Genomic DNA, 16,904 nt, shown 5'->3' on the forward strand with positions numbered 1-16,904 from the left:
GAAGCCCAGTCACCTGTATTTATATAAATTCTTCTCCAGTTTTGAGCTTGTTATAAAACCAGCAAATGTGCCCATCTCTTTAAATTCACATTAAAGCCTGCACTTTAATTTACACATTCACCCCTAGAAATACGCAGCACCATCCACTAATGCTTCAAAGAACATCTGCAGGCACTCATACAGGGCTGCAGCTGAATTAAAACTGCCATATGTGTGTCTCTCTGCATTACACAGAATTTTGCTTTAACAGCACCGAAAATAACATTTTGAACAATCTCCTGTAACAGCAAACCATCTATAATAAGCACGCCCATTACTCTGGATAATCCATCGACCTTGTGGGGAACGGTTTTTAGTGGAAAACTACCAATTAGATAGAGAGTGTGTTTGCAGGAGCCTGCTGTTTGCTCAGCTTATTGAGGACACTGTTTCCAGATAGCAGAGGTGCTGCTGAAATCATGCAATTCCTTCAATGCTGCAACCCCACAAAAACAATCTATTCACTGTCATTGTTTTTGTGTGGTGGCACTTCTTAAAACATACATCTCAAAGCTTGTGCATGTAAAGCAAATCTACCTGCATGATTAGACAGCAAAAAAAGAGGTAAATAATACAGGACTGTTTGTCATCTGTAGAGACCGAATTACTCATTGTATTGTGCCACCAAATCTTTACTTATTTAACGTGCAAAAAGTACAGACACAGCATGTTTGTATATTATAATTCCCAACAGCTGCAACTGCAGTTCCCTGAATGGCCACTTGAGGGTGGCTGCAAAAATCTTTACTTTGACTTCAATGTGGAAATGTTTAAAACCTGGAACAAAAAAAATGGTTTGACTGCTATATTTCCACCTTAAACTGTACAGGTGATTTTTTACAAATAACGCACCCACTTAAACTGTATTAACCTGCATTTACACAGTGATGTGGCAACCAGATGCCACAGAAAGTCAATGACAATCAGCAACTTTTAGTGACTCTGTCCCCACCTTTGTCAACTTTTGTCAATTTTAAGGCAAGTGACTTGAGTGATTACAAAATACCAGCAAACAAATTTAAGGGTTACCTAGGCAACAAGAGCTTGGAATGTCCGCTAGCAACTAAACGTCAGCTTCAAAGCGTTGTTCACATTAGAAGCTTTATTATTTATTATACTTTAAGCAGTAATATAATTTTTGTGCCGTTGATCACATAACTTCAAACACATCAAGGCCAGAGGACTGATGAGTGAAAATCAAGTATCAAGTGTCTGTGAAGAGGGCTCATTATGGTTGCTGTAGACTCCCTGCAGTATTCGCTCAAAGTCTAAGCAGTAAGAAAAAGGGATCACAGAGTTTGTTTTCTCCAGAAAGTCTCACCTTGTCCAGCTGCTGGAGCATCTCCCAGTGTAAAAATTGGGAATCTCAGCTTCCGTGCGGTCATGATCATACGCTTTGTGTCTCCAACCCGACTGCAAAACATGTTCACCAACATCACTTTGACCACATCTACTTTTTCTAAATATACAATCTGTGTTTGTCTTATTACCTAAACATTATTTAGGTATTTGTAACTAGTGATGTATCACAATGTATTACCATTATTGACACATGCAAATGTTAGTGCCTTCTATAATATAGTGGTTAACTAATTCGCTTTGCAAGCAAAAGGTTCCTGGTTCAATTGTGTGGCTGTGGCACCAATGCTAACATGGTTTTGTGCCACAAACAGAGCACTAAAATAGTAAAAAATTGTTCCTTTTTAGTACCTCATCACTACCACTACCTCTGCTATATGACCCCAAAAGAGCGTATCACTTTCTTTTCCTTTTATACCTTCACCACATTTACATCTTTTACACCCTCCGTCCCCAACAGACCGGCTGACCGTGGCTCATAACAGCAGCACTCGTAAAATCATATTTGCATGCAGTTCACATTTGACTGAATCAAGTAGACTCATTAGTTTGCTGTATAATTTGCACTCTATGTGCATGAGTAACAGCCTTGAAATCTCTCCACTTCAAGCAGCCATATTATTACAGTAAGTGAATGAGTCAGGATAGTGGATGGACGCCGTGTGTGATCACCCCCACGGATGGTCTGTGGGAGTGACCGCACATTTCTCGCAAAGGATGTTTAGTGCTAAACATCAGTAAACACACTACCTTTAAACATACATCCTGTGAGCTGTTCCCACACACACACACACACACAAAATATCATTGGGCGGCGTTGATTTCATAATAAAAAAATCTTCGTATCCTCCCAGAACCAAAAAACTGCCGCTGCGACATAAGAAAATCTGCAGCACACAAAGACAGACGCACAAGCGACTCCCTCTGTGCTCTGTTTATCAGGCACAGGCACATCGATCATCCTTGCCTGGTTACCCGGGTAACCCCGTTATTATTCAAAGCACAGAGAACCAGCTTGCAGAGAGGCTGGCGTATGTGTGTGTGTGTGTGTTTGTGTGTGTATGTATGTGTTTGCTTGGTAGTGAGGATTCCCATTGGCTCGCAGGCAAAGGAGCCCCTTTTTCAGGTGTCTTCCATCCTAGCACCATCCCTGATCTGCATACCTGTGAGGCTGGACAATGACAGCTTCGGAACACAAAATTACAGCACAACTATCACTCCGATATCTATTCACTTCTTTTCATTTCTATCATCTACTACCACCAACGCAGCACCTCCTCACTGCTCCCCACTCCTCTCATTCTCATTCAGCATCTTTCCTTCATTTTCCTAACCCTTGCTTTTGCTGCATTTCATTCAACATGCACCGCTATCTGCTTGCTCACTCTCTTATTTTTCATTCACACTCTGCGGCTCCGAGGCTCATTCATAAACAGCACCACTCCTTACAGCAGCAAAAAGAAGGGAGGGGAAAGGGTGGATTGGAGGGAGGGTTGCCCCTACTGACTTACTGACTGCTGCATGGCGAGGGCTCCCTGAAAACTGAAAACAGCCAATGCAGAAGCAGAGAGGAGGGGAGGGTTCGGTAGCAGAGGAAGATAGTGGGAGAGCAGAGAGGATGGGGTAAGAATCTATACGCCTCAAGCTACACTCGCCTTCACCTCCTCTGTTCCCCCTTCGTTCTTTCATTCAGTCATTCATTCAAACCACCTTCCATTCACAGAGAATGCTCCTCTACTTCTGCAGTTTTTGTATCTGCTGAAGATGTTTCAGCTGATCTAAAGAAAAACATTGCAGTGGTGTTTGTGTGCGCGAGGCCAGAGGACGCTGCAGACAAAATAACCTTTGCTGCCTTTGCTCAGCAGCTCCAACTAACATGAAACTTATCAGAGCTTGTCTGTGCCTCTGGGACTAAACATTCAACACAGAATCAGGTCACTAATAATTACATGAAATGCAGATAATACAACCTAAGGTAAGGACAGGAAGGGACAGGGTGGACTGAGCTGATACAAGCCTATCGTCTCAGGCAAGCGCCACCTTCAGATGCCACAGGAAGGAAGGGTTGCAAACAATAAAAAGGACGGGCAGGCGTGAAATGGTCGAGGCTTGTCTCTGGGTTTTGTTATTGCTCTGAAAGCTAGCTGTTCCTCACAGTTCTGCGGCTGTTGTTATTCCAACAGTGGGGGGGAGCTGTGTGCACACACGCATGTGCTCGTCTATGTAAAAACAGTCCAATCTACATCTACAATTGTTTTGCTTCATTTGCTCAGCTGCAATCAAAATTTATGCTCCCCTCTGCTCATTTATTTAGATACTTACAAATTAGGAATTTTGTTAAACACTCTTTTACCCATCTGGATAAGCCCCCTGCTCATAGTGACTTTTATGATTATTTGATTAAAAATCCCACTTCCAAACACCTAATCAGCCAATTTACTACACTTTTTACACTTATACCACCTACTAACCACATCAAGGATGCTTGGGTTAAGGACTTGGAAGTGGAAATATCGGATGCTTTGTGGGCCAATGGGTTGAAGAAGATTAAAGAATGCTCTGTTAATGCCAGACTACAACTTATACAGTTCAAGGTCCTTCATCGTTTGCATTTTTCTAAAACAAAGCTATGCAGCATTTTTCTGTCTATTCCGTCTTTGTGTGACAGATGCAAAGCAATGGTTGGAACCCTTGGTCACCTTTTCTGATCTTGCCCCACACTCCGGAGTTTCTGGGCAGAGATATTTAATATATATAACCGGATTTATGACTTAAAATTAGAGCCGGGTGGTGTACTTGCAGTGCTAGGCTGCTCCCTAACCTCATTGGCACTCAGACGTCCTCTTCAGAAAGCCTTAATGTTTGGCATGATTGTAGCTAGAAGACTTATTCTTAGAGCCTGGAAATCACCATCTCCTCCATTGTTCAGGGTTTGGCTACGTGAGATGATTGCTTGTTTGTATAATGAAGAGGTTTGTTATCATTTGGCTGACACACATTTTAAGTTTGTCGAAATCTGGGGCACTTTTCTCAATCATATTAATGGGAATTCAACATAAACTTTAACCCGTTTGACTGCACTTTGCGTTTGTGTGAAACTGCACTTCTGCTGGACCCTGATTCCTTCCTGGACATGTTTCCCACATCTTCTGGTCTTGGTGAACTCTCTGTTGCCCTGTCTAAACTCACACAGAAGATCATCTTCTTTGGACAATGGTGTTTCTTTTGAACTTTTGATTTGTACTGGCTAACTGATGTATTTTCTTTTTTTATTTATTTCTTTTTTTATTTATTTTATTTTTTTGTTTGGTTTCTGTTTTTTCTTTTTTTTTTCTGTGCTTAAATGTTATTGTTTTTGAATATTATGTCCTTTGTCTGGTGTGACGTTATGTAACTTTGAACTTAAAATCTTATAAATAAACATTTTTTTTTAAAAACGGTGCGATAAGAGAAAAGGAAGGGTAGGAAATAATAAAAAAAGGAAAGAAGGACGAGTGGAAAAGTGAGCAGCTGCCAAAAAACAGGCAAACAATACAAAAACTGCAAGAAGTGAGAAATGAGGGTTGAACCTCTTGTGAGCACAAGCGTATCTGATATGAGCTGAATCTCCTGACAGCTGCTAAGACATACAGTAACTCCTGACTTCACAGATCTTACTCTACCACACACTCCCTGTGATGCCAGTGATTTTCCATCCCATCAGCATTTTCAGTCTGTTCATTTGAATGTGTGCCTGTTTTTAATACAACAGGAAGAAAAATGATGATTACCTTCACTAAAGGCGTCGCTGCTACTGCTGAAATTACATCCTGCTGCCTACTCCACATGCTCCTACATCTCACAGGTTCTGTATAAAGTTATTTGAAAAAAATAAGTTGATACCCATAGAAATAAATGCCTTTCCTTTTACCTACACTACATATCCAAAAATATTTGCTCGTCTGCCTTCATCCACATATATATTTGAGTGACGTCACGTCCTAAATCCGTATGGTTTATTATTATGTGGGTGCACCGTTTGCAGTTGCAACATCTTCAACTTTTCTGGGGAGGCTTTTCCACAAGCTTCGGAAGTGTGTTTATCGACTTTTTTGACCATTCTTCAAGAAGTGTGTTTGTGAGGTCAGACACTGATGTTGGAAGAGAAGACTCCCAGGCTGCGCTTTAATTCATCCTAAAGGTATTCAGTAGGTTTAAGGTCAGGACTCTGTGCAGGCCGGTCAAGTTCTTTCACACCAAACTTGCTCGTCTGTGTCTTTTTGGACCAGACATGGTGCAGTCATGTTGGAACAGGAAGGGACCATTCCCAAACTGTTACCACAAAGCTGAGAGCATGAAATTGTCCAAAATGCCTTGATATGCTGAAACATTTGGAGTTCCTTTCACTGGAACTAAGTTGGGCCCAACCCCTGAAAAACAACCCCACACCACAATCCCCCCGCACCAAACTTCACACTGCCAGAACCGTTGTCCTGGCAACCGCTAAACACAGACACATCCATTGGACTGCCAGAAGGAGAAGCGTGATACATCACTCCAGAGAACACCACTGCTCTTGAGTCCAGTGGCGTGCTTTTCACCACTGCATCAAACACTCTGCAATGTGCTTGGTGATGTAAGGCTTGGATGCAGCTGCTCGGACATAGAAACCTGTTATATGAAGCTCTCTGTGCACTGTTTTTGAGCTAATCTGAAGGCCACATGAAGTGTGGCCTTCAATTTCATGAAAATTTCATGAAAATTTCATGACTGCATTTGTTGCACAGTAACATGCTGGAATTCATCCACAAATGTTTGTAGAAGCAGTCCGCATGCCTAGGTGCTTGATTTTATACACATGTGACCATGAAAGTGATTGGAACACCTTAATTCAATGATTTGAATGTGTGAGTAAATACCTTTGGCAATATAGTGCATCTGCTAGACCTAAGTTGACCAATAACATGATGAAATGTCGACTTCTAGTTGATATTCAACTCTTAGAAGATGGCATCACATTGGGTTGGGATCAGACAGGATGCAGAATTCAAAGAAAGACTGACTGCCCAGTTCCTGAGGTAGCATGGTAATGAAGTATCAAAGACTCTCCTGAAAACCTTCTTCAGAATCTTTGATCTGAGCCAAATATGAAGACTGTTACCATAGCTCAAACACAAAACTCTAACGTGGCATAAAAGGCGTTTTCCCATGTTTTCTATGATGGTCAAATATGCAAGCATCTTAATTTAGTTGCATGTGCTCAACAACAGACAGAGTTACCTGCATATCCTGCGATGAAATAATGTTGGCTCAGGATTTCTTTTTACATCAGATGGTCACCTTACAGGATGGTTTTCCTTCAGTAATGGACAAATTGGCAGTTGTTTGAAATTTCTTTAAAATGATTTTAACTTCTTTTTGGATCATTTGCCAGAAATCTCCACAAACCTTTTTTTCATCAGGCCTTAGAGAACATTTTAAATCTTGGCATGCACGTGTGCCAACTGTATCGTTGTAAGGAGCTTCCAATCACTGACATCTAATCCTGAAAACCTATAACTTTATAGCTCTGAATGTGCGGGTACCATACAGAAGAATGTATTTTCAACAGCAGATTTACTGATTGTTTCACAGGACTGCAGGGGTTACACACTGAGGATATCAGGTTGGCATTGCTCAGTTGTGTATGGTTTGCATCCATCTGTTAACTTTGAGGTAGGTCACTCCTGATCTTAGACATCACCTTTATTCTATAACGAAACATGTCTATCCTAATTGTAGTGTCTGACTGTCAGGATGACAATGTTCCCATCCATAGTGCACAAAGGGGTTACAGGTTTTGGACTAATTTCCACCACCTCAGTAAAATCACGGAATGAGCAAGTCAAATCATGCACCCATATGTAGAACTGGACTGACAAATGTGTGACCATCCTAACAGCAAACACTGGAAAACAGGCACATCGGTGGGAAGAGAAAGTACAAGTGAGGTGACGGTAGGTAGAGAAAGGTGATGTAAGACAATGAAGACAAAATAGTGTAAGTAATAGTGTTTGCTAATGGTACCCAGTCATATTCGCAGTGCGAATATGAGCAGTAAATTTAAGTCAGAGTCATAACATCACAAACTCACCACCTCCTATCATCAGTTTTGATGTACATTTTATCTAGACAAATAAATGTATATCAATATGTAACAGTACATACTTGAGGGTAACTTTAGTATGTTATTACTGCTGCCCACCTGCAGTACCTTTGCGGCCCACCATGGGGCCCACACTTTGAGAATCACTGGTGTAGAACAAAATATGAGAAGAGAAAGGAGACTATAAGAGGTTGCATTGTGTGTAGTAATGTTCTGTATATAAAGACATAGCGTCATTGTAGTCAAAGCAGGGGGCCAGAGATAGTCACTCAACAGCTGACTGTACAGTCACACGGGTAATCTTACAATACTTCCTTTGTCAGTAAACACCCCTTACATCACCCCTGGGAACTAAAAGCACCCAAAAATGATAGAGCAGTGATGTCAGTGGATGGGCTAAAAAAAAGGGGTGCAACACTGAGCATATAGGGAGATGAAACATGAGGTAAGGTGCAGATAATAAACAAAGAGTAAGTCAGAAGGTTTAAAAAAACCTTTGCAAGAAAAAATTTAATAATAAATGATCAAAACTTCTATTGATTAGTTTTGTGGTATACATGTCAAAAACCCAAAGATGACCTCTTGAAGAACTTTGCTGTTTCATTATCACTTCAATACACAAAGATATGTAGTTTACTATGAAATACAACTGAGAACAACAATAGCTAACTACCAAGAAGCTTGAGTGTGTGTGTGATAAGCATATCTGCTTAAGAATTGGTTGAAACAATTGATCATTTATTATAGTAAAAGCAAAAATCTGCAGATTTTTTGTTGTGTGTGTGTGTGTTATTCTACGAAAGTAAAGTTTTCATCAAAGCTTTCCTCCTGCTACACTTCATTTTAACATTCTTCTGATGTTTAAACACATGCATGCCTTCAGTATGTAAGTACACCTTCGGACCCTCGGAGGCAGCTTTTAGTCTGAGGGGAGATCGCATGTCATGCCCTCTGTGTAGGTGCATGGATACTCTTGGGATACTACCACAAACACATCTAAACTATACACACACACACACTCACACTGAGGATGAAAGAGCCATTACATCATCATCTCTCGCCTTGGGGAAGGAGCCATGAGCACACTGACCACTAGGAGATGTGGGGTCATTACATCACTGGCAGCAGCCTGGAGCAGGCAGTAAAAGAGGGAGCCGTGTGTGAAGTGGAGCGTGTGTGAGCTGATCATTGCTTCGTATTATTGCTAAGTGACACACTGGTCAGTCGGGGGGGTCGGGGACTGCTTGATGCAGCGCTGTAACACAGACCACCCCAGGCCAGTCGACTGCAGCGATAACACATTACGAGGCCACACACGACTTTAAAAATAACAATTACGGAACCTGCGGTTCAGTTTAGTTTTTCTGTTTTTTCCCCGCAGGAGCATTTCATAACTGTAGCCCTATTCATAATCCAGCATGCTTCAATATCGGTGCTTTCACAGCAAGTACATTATTACTTGGGGGTCATCCTTATAGAGATGTTTTTGAACTCTTGTATTATTTTAAAGCAGAAGCAACACACAATGTCAATGTGCTTGAAGTGGGTGTCTGAAGTAGGCAATGCAGCATCCAAGCAGGATGTGTGATTGTAAATGATCTTACCGCCTTGTTGATCATGAGGGACTACGGGATCAATACTGTATTTTGAGTATTCTTATGTAAAGCGGGAAAACAGTATCTACACTGTTAGAGGACATAAATGTTCATGACACCTCGAAAGAAAAATGTTAGAAAAGCATATGATCGGAAGGATAGAAAGGAAAAACGTTTTCATAAAGGTACAGTTTGTAAAATGTCACCACTAGGTGTCAGTAGATTGCAGTCAATCCAATTCTGTTTTCTTTCTTTTTTTCGGACTTGGAAACTTAAGTCAGAAACTCTCATAAGATAAGAGAATATATTCAAACTGTTTATCAGAAGAGAAGTGTGATTTTAAGGATACTCTACCCTAGCATTGGCTAATGTTAGCTTATAACGAGTTGTTGTTATTGTTTAGCCGGCTCACTGTTAGGTATCCAGAGTTGGGACAGTTGCCTAGAAGAGGATGAGATGAAGCAGAAACATCCTTAACTGTGGTTCATGCTACCACACCTGACCAACGTTTATCGGCAAGGTAAGGTTTTTGTCTTTTTACTGCATCATGCACAATATTACCAGACTTACATTTTTAAGTAGAAAAGTAAAACACCACAGATTGCACAGCTATTACCTGGATGATTGCGCAGGCATCAAGACAGAGTTCAAAGAGTAAGAGGCGTGGCCCGAAATGTCTTTTTATGTAGTGTAGACCGCATTCTCACACCAGTGTCTGACTACACAGGTTGATATTAATTCATTTACTTTCAGATGAGAGGAACTGCTGAACACGAGATTATTACAAACTCGACTAATGTCAAAAGGCAGAATTATGGTTACCAAGAAGGTGGGAAAAGAAAAGAGGATGCTGGGAAGCCTGCCTTTCGAAGCAACGTGTGAAAGAACTACAGAAGGAGCAAACAGGTAAACAGAGAAAGAGAGATTTCCAACAAGGTGTGATAAGACAGTCTACAGATAAATATGAAATACTGTGAAATACATTTTTTTTTAAGATAATTGAAGGACAAAGACATTAAAACTGCCAAACAGGATGCAGCAAAATGTTCGAGAGCTCTCTCATGCATCGCCCTCTGTATGCCTCTTCTCTTTCTCTCCCCGTGCTGTACAGACTATCTTAATGGAAATCACCTCTCCATCTGAGACAGATGAGTGGCCCCAATCTGATTAGTTATTTACCTTCCTTCCATTTCCCTTTGTTCACTCATTAACACACAAAAACCACAGCGGCATTTTGAATCTCTCTTTAAGTCTGCCCTCCTCTACATCAAGTTATGCGCTGGTTTTTGTGTCATTTTACAGAAGCCGATAATCTCTATGGGTTTAGTGCCTTTACAAATGAGTGTGGCCGGTGCAGTATGAGCATTTAAGAGATCTTTACCACACATGAGGGCTTCCCTGTATAGCTAAGCATCTGTGCACGTGTGCTGTTGAAGAAGACGCTACACATGCTGGGTCATAAAAATGCATGAGACCGAGAGAACAGACACGGAGACATGAGAGCTCCCAAGCGATATAATGGCTCTCCTTTGGGTTTAAATCAGCACGAAGAATGTGTTACCTGGTGCAGTGTAATGCAGAAGAGGAAAGAGTACCTATTTTATATCTCAGACTCTAGAGCCTCAGAGCCCACTCACGCCTCTGCTGTAGGTGGTGCTGTGACACACACCAACAAAATGAGGCTGAATACTATAGTTCTAACTTATAGCTTAAAAAAAGAAAAGAAGTGTCTAACTAGCAGGGCGACAGGCCATCAGCATCCAACCTAAAACCTCCGTGCCTAACAAATTTATCTGAATAAGGGGCCATTAAACTACAAAGCCTTTTGCTGAGAAATGAGTACCCAACTTTAGGAGGTTTGGCTCCGCCGAAAACACAACAGAAAGCTCCTGTCTCTCCCTGACACACATTCAACAAACCCCTCTAACACACTGTGCATGCATCACCCAGGCTTACAGCAGCCCTCTGTGCCTCTCAGAAGTAATAACAGCCTGATAACAAACAACTTTAAAGGTGCAATTTCAGCTTGATGGACTTTAACTAAAACTAATTCTGGTGATAGACAACAAACAAAACTCATCTGCAGTATTTACACTGTCCAAAATCTTTCTTTGTAAGAGAGATTCATTAGTGCATCAACTAAAAGCGTACAGCTGTATTCTCAGTCAGTAAAAAGGGCAAATAATATATACAAACATAAATTATTTCTCTGGCTTCAAATAAATATCATAACATCAAGAAAGCACTACCATAATTGTTCTAATAGCCAGATGCTAAGTGGTTCTCCAGCCACATTCTTTATGCTGACTTAAGTGTATGCTGAACAACCAGAACACAGTGTTCGCTATTCAAATGTTTATGTGACAGAGCAGCAGGACCATAAACAAAACTGTATTGCAGGTGGTGTGGGGGTGTAGATTCATCTTGATACAACAGTGACATCTTGTGGGCACTTACAAAAATGCTACTCCAACAAAATCCATTTAACACACCAACCACACAATCAAGTATTGCTTCTCTTAAAAATAAAGCATAAAATCCACCTTATTCAGATGAGTATTTAGTATGACCTGCAGCAATGTTTTTAAACACAACCTGATAGGATTATTCGCCACTAAATAATACGAAATATCTTTACAAAGGAAGGATGGTTACTCCTGTTTCCTTTTACCAAAGAGTCCAAGTACTGAAATTTAGCACTCAGTTCATTATGGAAGCTTGCTTCCACCACTGAGAAAAACAAAACTTTTTTTTTTTTCATCCACAAGTCATAATTTCAGGCTAGCATCTCAAAACTTTGCAGAAGAACACTGCCGCTAGCTAACTGCTCAGCGCGGAAACAGCACAGCAACAAATGGTAAAAGGCCTGTATTTATAAGGATCCCAAAGCGCTTTACATATCCAGTCATCCACCCATTCACACACACATTCACACACTGGTGATGGCAAGCTACATTGTAGCCACAGCCGCCCTGGGGCGCACTGACAGAGGCGAGGCTGCCGGACACTGGCGCCACCGGGCCCTCTGACCACCACCAGTAGGCAACGGGTGAAGTGTCTTGCCCAAGGACACAACGACCAAGACTGTCCAAGCCGGGGCTCGAACCGGCAACCTTCCGATTACAAGGCGAACTCCCAACTCTTGAGCCACGATCGCCCAACAACAACAACAACACACAGGGCGCCCTCTGACCCCGGAAGGACACACCGTCGCAGCGAGAGGGCGCCGTCACTATGGCAACATAAACAAAACATAACTGTACAAACAGAACCCCCGAACAGCCCTGACCCGCTACATAGCCCCCACCTAAGGGGTCAGTCGTCCCCGACGACCCCATTATCCCACACAAAGTCCTGCAAATGTCCAGGTGCCTTCTTTTGGCACACCGGCCGGTCACGACCGGCGGGAGAAAAGTCACTCGGGTCAGAACATGGGGTGCCACCATCATCCCACTTCTGACACCAATGTGGCGAGCTCAGACAAGGAGGAGACGGAGGTATCGTTTGGTCTTGCTTCCCGTGAGCTAGCCAGGGAGCACAGCCGTTTATTGACATCTGCAGAAGAACACTGCCTGTCACTGCCGCTAGCTAACTGCTCAACGCCAACAGCACAGCAACAACAACAACAACAACACACAGGGCGCCTCTGACCCCGGAAAGACACACCGTCGCAACGAGAGGGCGTCACCCGTCACTATGGCAACATAAACAAAACATAACTGTACAAACAGAACCCCGAACAGCCCTGACCCGCTACAATATATATCCTGCTGCTTTTACACACGCACTCACATAACTTTTGCTCAGCGATTCTCTGCGCGATCAACCTCTCACATGTTTAAGCTTGCTGCGGGAGATTTCACTTGTCATGTTTGCATAGTAAGCTAACGATTGATAAGACGATGTCGAGGAATTGGTGCGCAAATTATCATCACTCACCAATCAGTGTTGTCGCTCTCTATACACAGTTCGCGCGATTGCAAAGTGAAAGCAAAAAACAAGCGCAAATTCAAACGCGATTTCAATATGTCACATATTGACAGTGACTCACCGATGCCAATGACATAATTACCCAGCTACATTTCCGAAAGAATGCAAAAGCATTGACATATATTTTTCCTTCCCACGATAGGCCGACGGGCAGGGCAGAGATAGATTTTGGTAGCCCGACTGGAAAAATCGCTAGCCACGGTACGTCGGGCTAGTGATTTTGCAAGCCCTATATCTGATTGAGGAATCACTCATCTTTGGAAAAGAGAGTTTATTACAGAGAAATGGCTCTTTCCAAAATAAAAGCTATACTACACGCTTCTTCTGGGCTATATTCTCAGCAGCATATTAAACATATCAGGTCCCCATAAGGATAATCATGTGCTAACGGCTGTCTAAATGACTCGGGTAAAGTTTGTAGCATGCCTGCTTGTTGTTTTTGTCTGCTTCCACTTGTCTTTGCACTAGGATGATGTCGGTGTAAATGTGCAGTTATATTTGTTGTGTTCCCACTAGTGCTGTCAGCGTAAATCTCGTTGAAATGACGTTAACGCCACAACACGGCAAATCTCCATTAACGAGCTACCGCAGATCGCTCCTTGCATGGGGCTGGACGGCCAACACGTTAACGAGCTAACTGTGCTAACACACTAGCTCCCACCCATGTAATTGAGCATTGCGTGGCACATCCAACATACTGTTTTACTTTAGTCCATGACGCGCTTACCTTCAGGGTCATACGTCACATGAAAACCAAAATAGTTCCAAAGGCCAGATCTGAATGAGAGTGGGGGAGGTCCATGTTGCAAGGAGAGCTTAACTTCTGTCTCGCTAGCTTGCCCTGCCCTCAGTGAATCTGCGTTCGACTACTCCGCCCAGGCTGCACTGTCGAGCGCAGATCCACCGAGCGCATCGTCAGAAGGAAAGTTGATAAAATAAATTAAAAATTTATTTTGTATTGTTCGATACATATGCGTACTGAACCGAAAGCACTGTATCGAATGGTTCAATATCGATACGAGTATCGTTGCACCCCTAATATATATATATATATACATATATATATATATATATATATATATATATATATATATATATATATATATATATATATATATATATACCTAACAGCCACAACATTAAAACCAACCCTCTCTTAAGTGAATGATAGTGATTTCCTGTAACAATGCAATACAGGCTGGCATTGGTGTTGAGGACAGCACAGGACACCCCAGAGGTTTTGCGTCACCACACGACATAAGGCAGGTGGAAGAAAATCCTCATTTAGCATGTGTATTTAGATCGTTTTTGATTCTCACATTTTGGTGTAAATGTGAGGAACCACAGCACAATAATATGCAAATGTATGCAAATCAAATCAGATCATCTACTCCATTAGAAGAAGGTTTGTGCTCGTTTATATTGTTTTCGAGGATTCTGTCAACATAACAAATGAGTCACAGTAACAGACACCAGCGTGATGATATAACGTTTTATAAACACTGGAGATTTTTTTTGTCTAAAATAAATGTCCCAGACGCCGCACGATTTGCCAGTTTTCTGATGTACTGGGTTTTATCATGGTTGTTGATGTTTAAAGAAAATTGGCCATTTTCAGTTAATACTGAGCTCCAAGTAAAGGACCCGATTTAAAAACTCTCTTCCTCTCATGCAGCCACATGTTAACTGCATTAATACTTTTCATGTCAGAGTACTCAGGCCGCTTCCATTTCTATGCAAACAGCTGCCTGGCTGGATTTAATTAATAACAGTGATTATAATGGCAGTAATGACAACCGTGAGGGTGATATGCGACAGTCCTGATGAGAAACGCTGGCAGGGATTTGTCCCTTTATGTGACAGCACACAGCGGAGAGGTGACAAGAAGCGGGGGCGAGAGATGAGGCCCGACATGTGACACAGATCTGCCATTCAGATCAGGATTTCCGACCTCTAATTCTCCAGGACGATCGCTCCGCTTCCCACAAAAAAATTTCATGTGGCATTTTTCTTTCTCTATGTACACCATATTGAGGTAATAACGAACAAATGGACACGTTAAAAGTAAAAAATAATACAAAAAATAGAGAAAACTACCTACCCAGTATCAATATAGAGTCCTCTTTCTTTACAAATCTTTCCAGAATGTGCTGGAATTTGGAGAAACCCCCCAACCAGTCATAGCACTGCTCCATCGTGTATCTTTCATCCCAGTAGGCGACGTCTTTGTACCTGGAGTTGTTTTCTGGCAGGTAGTCCATATTCTCTGGAGCATGACAAAAATATGTAGCATAACACTGTGTCAGACTATAACGAGACTTCTTTTGTGTGTCGCTAAATCTGTTTTTGCTACAGTGCAGTGATGCATTTCACTGTGCTTTTTCCATTTCATTGTGGTTTCAGCATTGTCATGGGTTTTTTTCTGTCAATTTACAGACCAAATGATTGGCTGCGAAATTAATCAGCTAATAAAATACATAAAATAATACAAAATGTTAAGACTGCCCAGGTTACTGTAAAATAAATTGATTTGTTTTTACTGTGACTCATCTTTATGAGAGAAAAAAAAGCTACTGGAGGTTTTTTTCTTTAATTATTTCATTACTTTTTGAGTTTGACATATTTTTTTTGACACATTATAGGCAAACAAGTAATTTACAAAAGTTTAAATTCCCACAATCATTTGGCAAATACAGGAAATCGCTTTTTGGCACAACACTTGTATTCAAACTGTTGTGACTGATTTGTTGACCTGTAATCTGTCAAAATCTCATGAATTACATATTTTGAAAAATATTTTAACTCGGAAAAAACGGGACTGATTATAATGCAGAACACAAATCAGAGTCAAAACGATACCTGAAAAATAGTTGTTGTTGTTTTTAATTTTATATATTACACCTTCATAAATCCTGTTTACTACAGCCTATTTACTAATGTAAACAAGTTTATTAGACATTAAAAATAACATATACAAACACTTGCAGTCACTTTTTGGCAGGGTCGTGCATAGACCTGGCAGACAGCAACACTGTAGTGAAACAACGCCAAATAAACACAACAAACAGACGCTACTTCAATGTTGTGACAAACTCTTAAACTTCCCTCGCCACCTATTCAGCGACTGTAGATAGAGCGCATGCGTGGATGCGGCGGACTACCTCTCGCAGCCAGTTCAGTTTGTTCATGTAGTTGACAACAAAAGATTGCACAAAATACGATAGTCATTTACCTACCTTCTTATTTTTTCCCCTCGTTTTGTCGTCAACTTCAGCAGCTTTGTAAAAAAAAAAAATTAAAAAGGCCGTTTCCTGGGTGGGAATGAATCCACGTGTTAACAGAAACAACAGTCGTAGGACCGAGTGAGCTCACTTTCACTCTCACGTTTCTATCAAAATAAAGCTTGGTACTACAGAAAGTAGAGTGAGCCCCGTCTTAAACTTCCCTCATTTGATAATTCGTTCATTCGCTTGAACAGAAAAATGTTGTCTCTGAGTTTTTCTATTTCTTACGAGTCAACGCTTTAAAGGAGGCGGAGCGATACAATTCAACAGTGCGGTGTCTAGAGTCGTGTTGCTTTCACGTACTCTTTGTAAAATCTGTCAAATCGCCACGGTGCATTCAAGCGATCTGCGTTTGTTACAATAAATGTAGAAAAACTTTTTATACAGTCATCGGTTTGTTAAAACTGTTCTTCAAATTAAGAAAAAGAAGAATGCATAGACCTACTTGGTATTTGTTCTATAGTCTTGGTTTCTATAATTAAACCAACTACTAAAGGAAGAGAAAATGTGTGC

General features: G+C 41.3%; 1 protein-coding gene across 2 annotated transcripts in view; it reads right to left on the reverse strand.

Annotated features, from left to right (window-relative positions):
- ece2a (endothelin converting enzyme 2a) overlaps positions 1-16,665 on the reverse strand; it is a 114,942-nt gene extending 98,277 nt beyond the window's left edge. For both annotated transcript variants that reach the window (XM_080906976.1, XM_080906975.1), the window contains exons 1-2: positions 16,344-16,665; positions 15,209-15,373 (exon numbers count right to left, since the gene is read on the reverse strand). In XM_080906976.1, the coding sequence (XP_080763102.1) occupies positions 15,209-15,368 (160 nt within the window). In that variant the 5' untranslated portion in view covers positions 15,369-15,373; positions 16,344-16,665. The remainder of the gene's footprint in view (positions 1-15,208; positions 15,374-16,343) is intronic.
- Between the last annotated feature and the right edge of the window lie 239 nt (positions 16,666-16,904).

Source organism: Rhamphochromis sp. 'chilingali', assembly GCF_963969265.1.
Source record: "Rhamphochromis sp. 'chilingali' genome assembly, chromosome: 16".
Lineage (NCBI taxonomy): Eukaryota > Metazoa > Chordata > Actinopteri > Cichliformes > Cichlidae > Rhamphochromis > Rhamphochromis sp. 'chilingali'.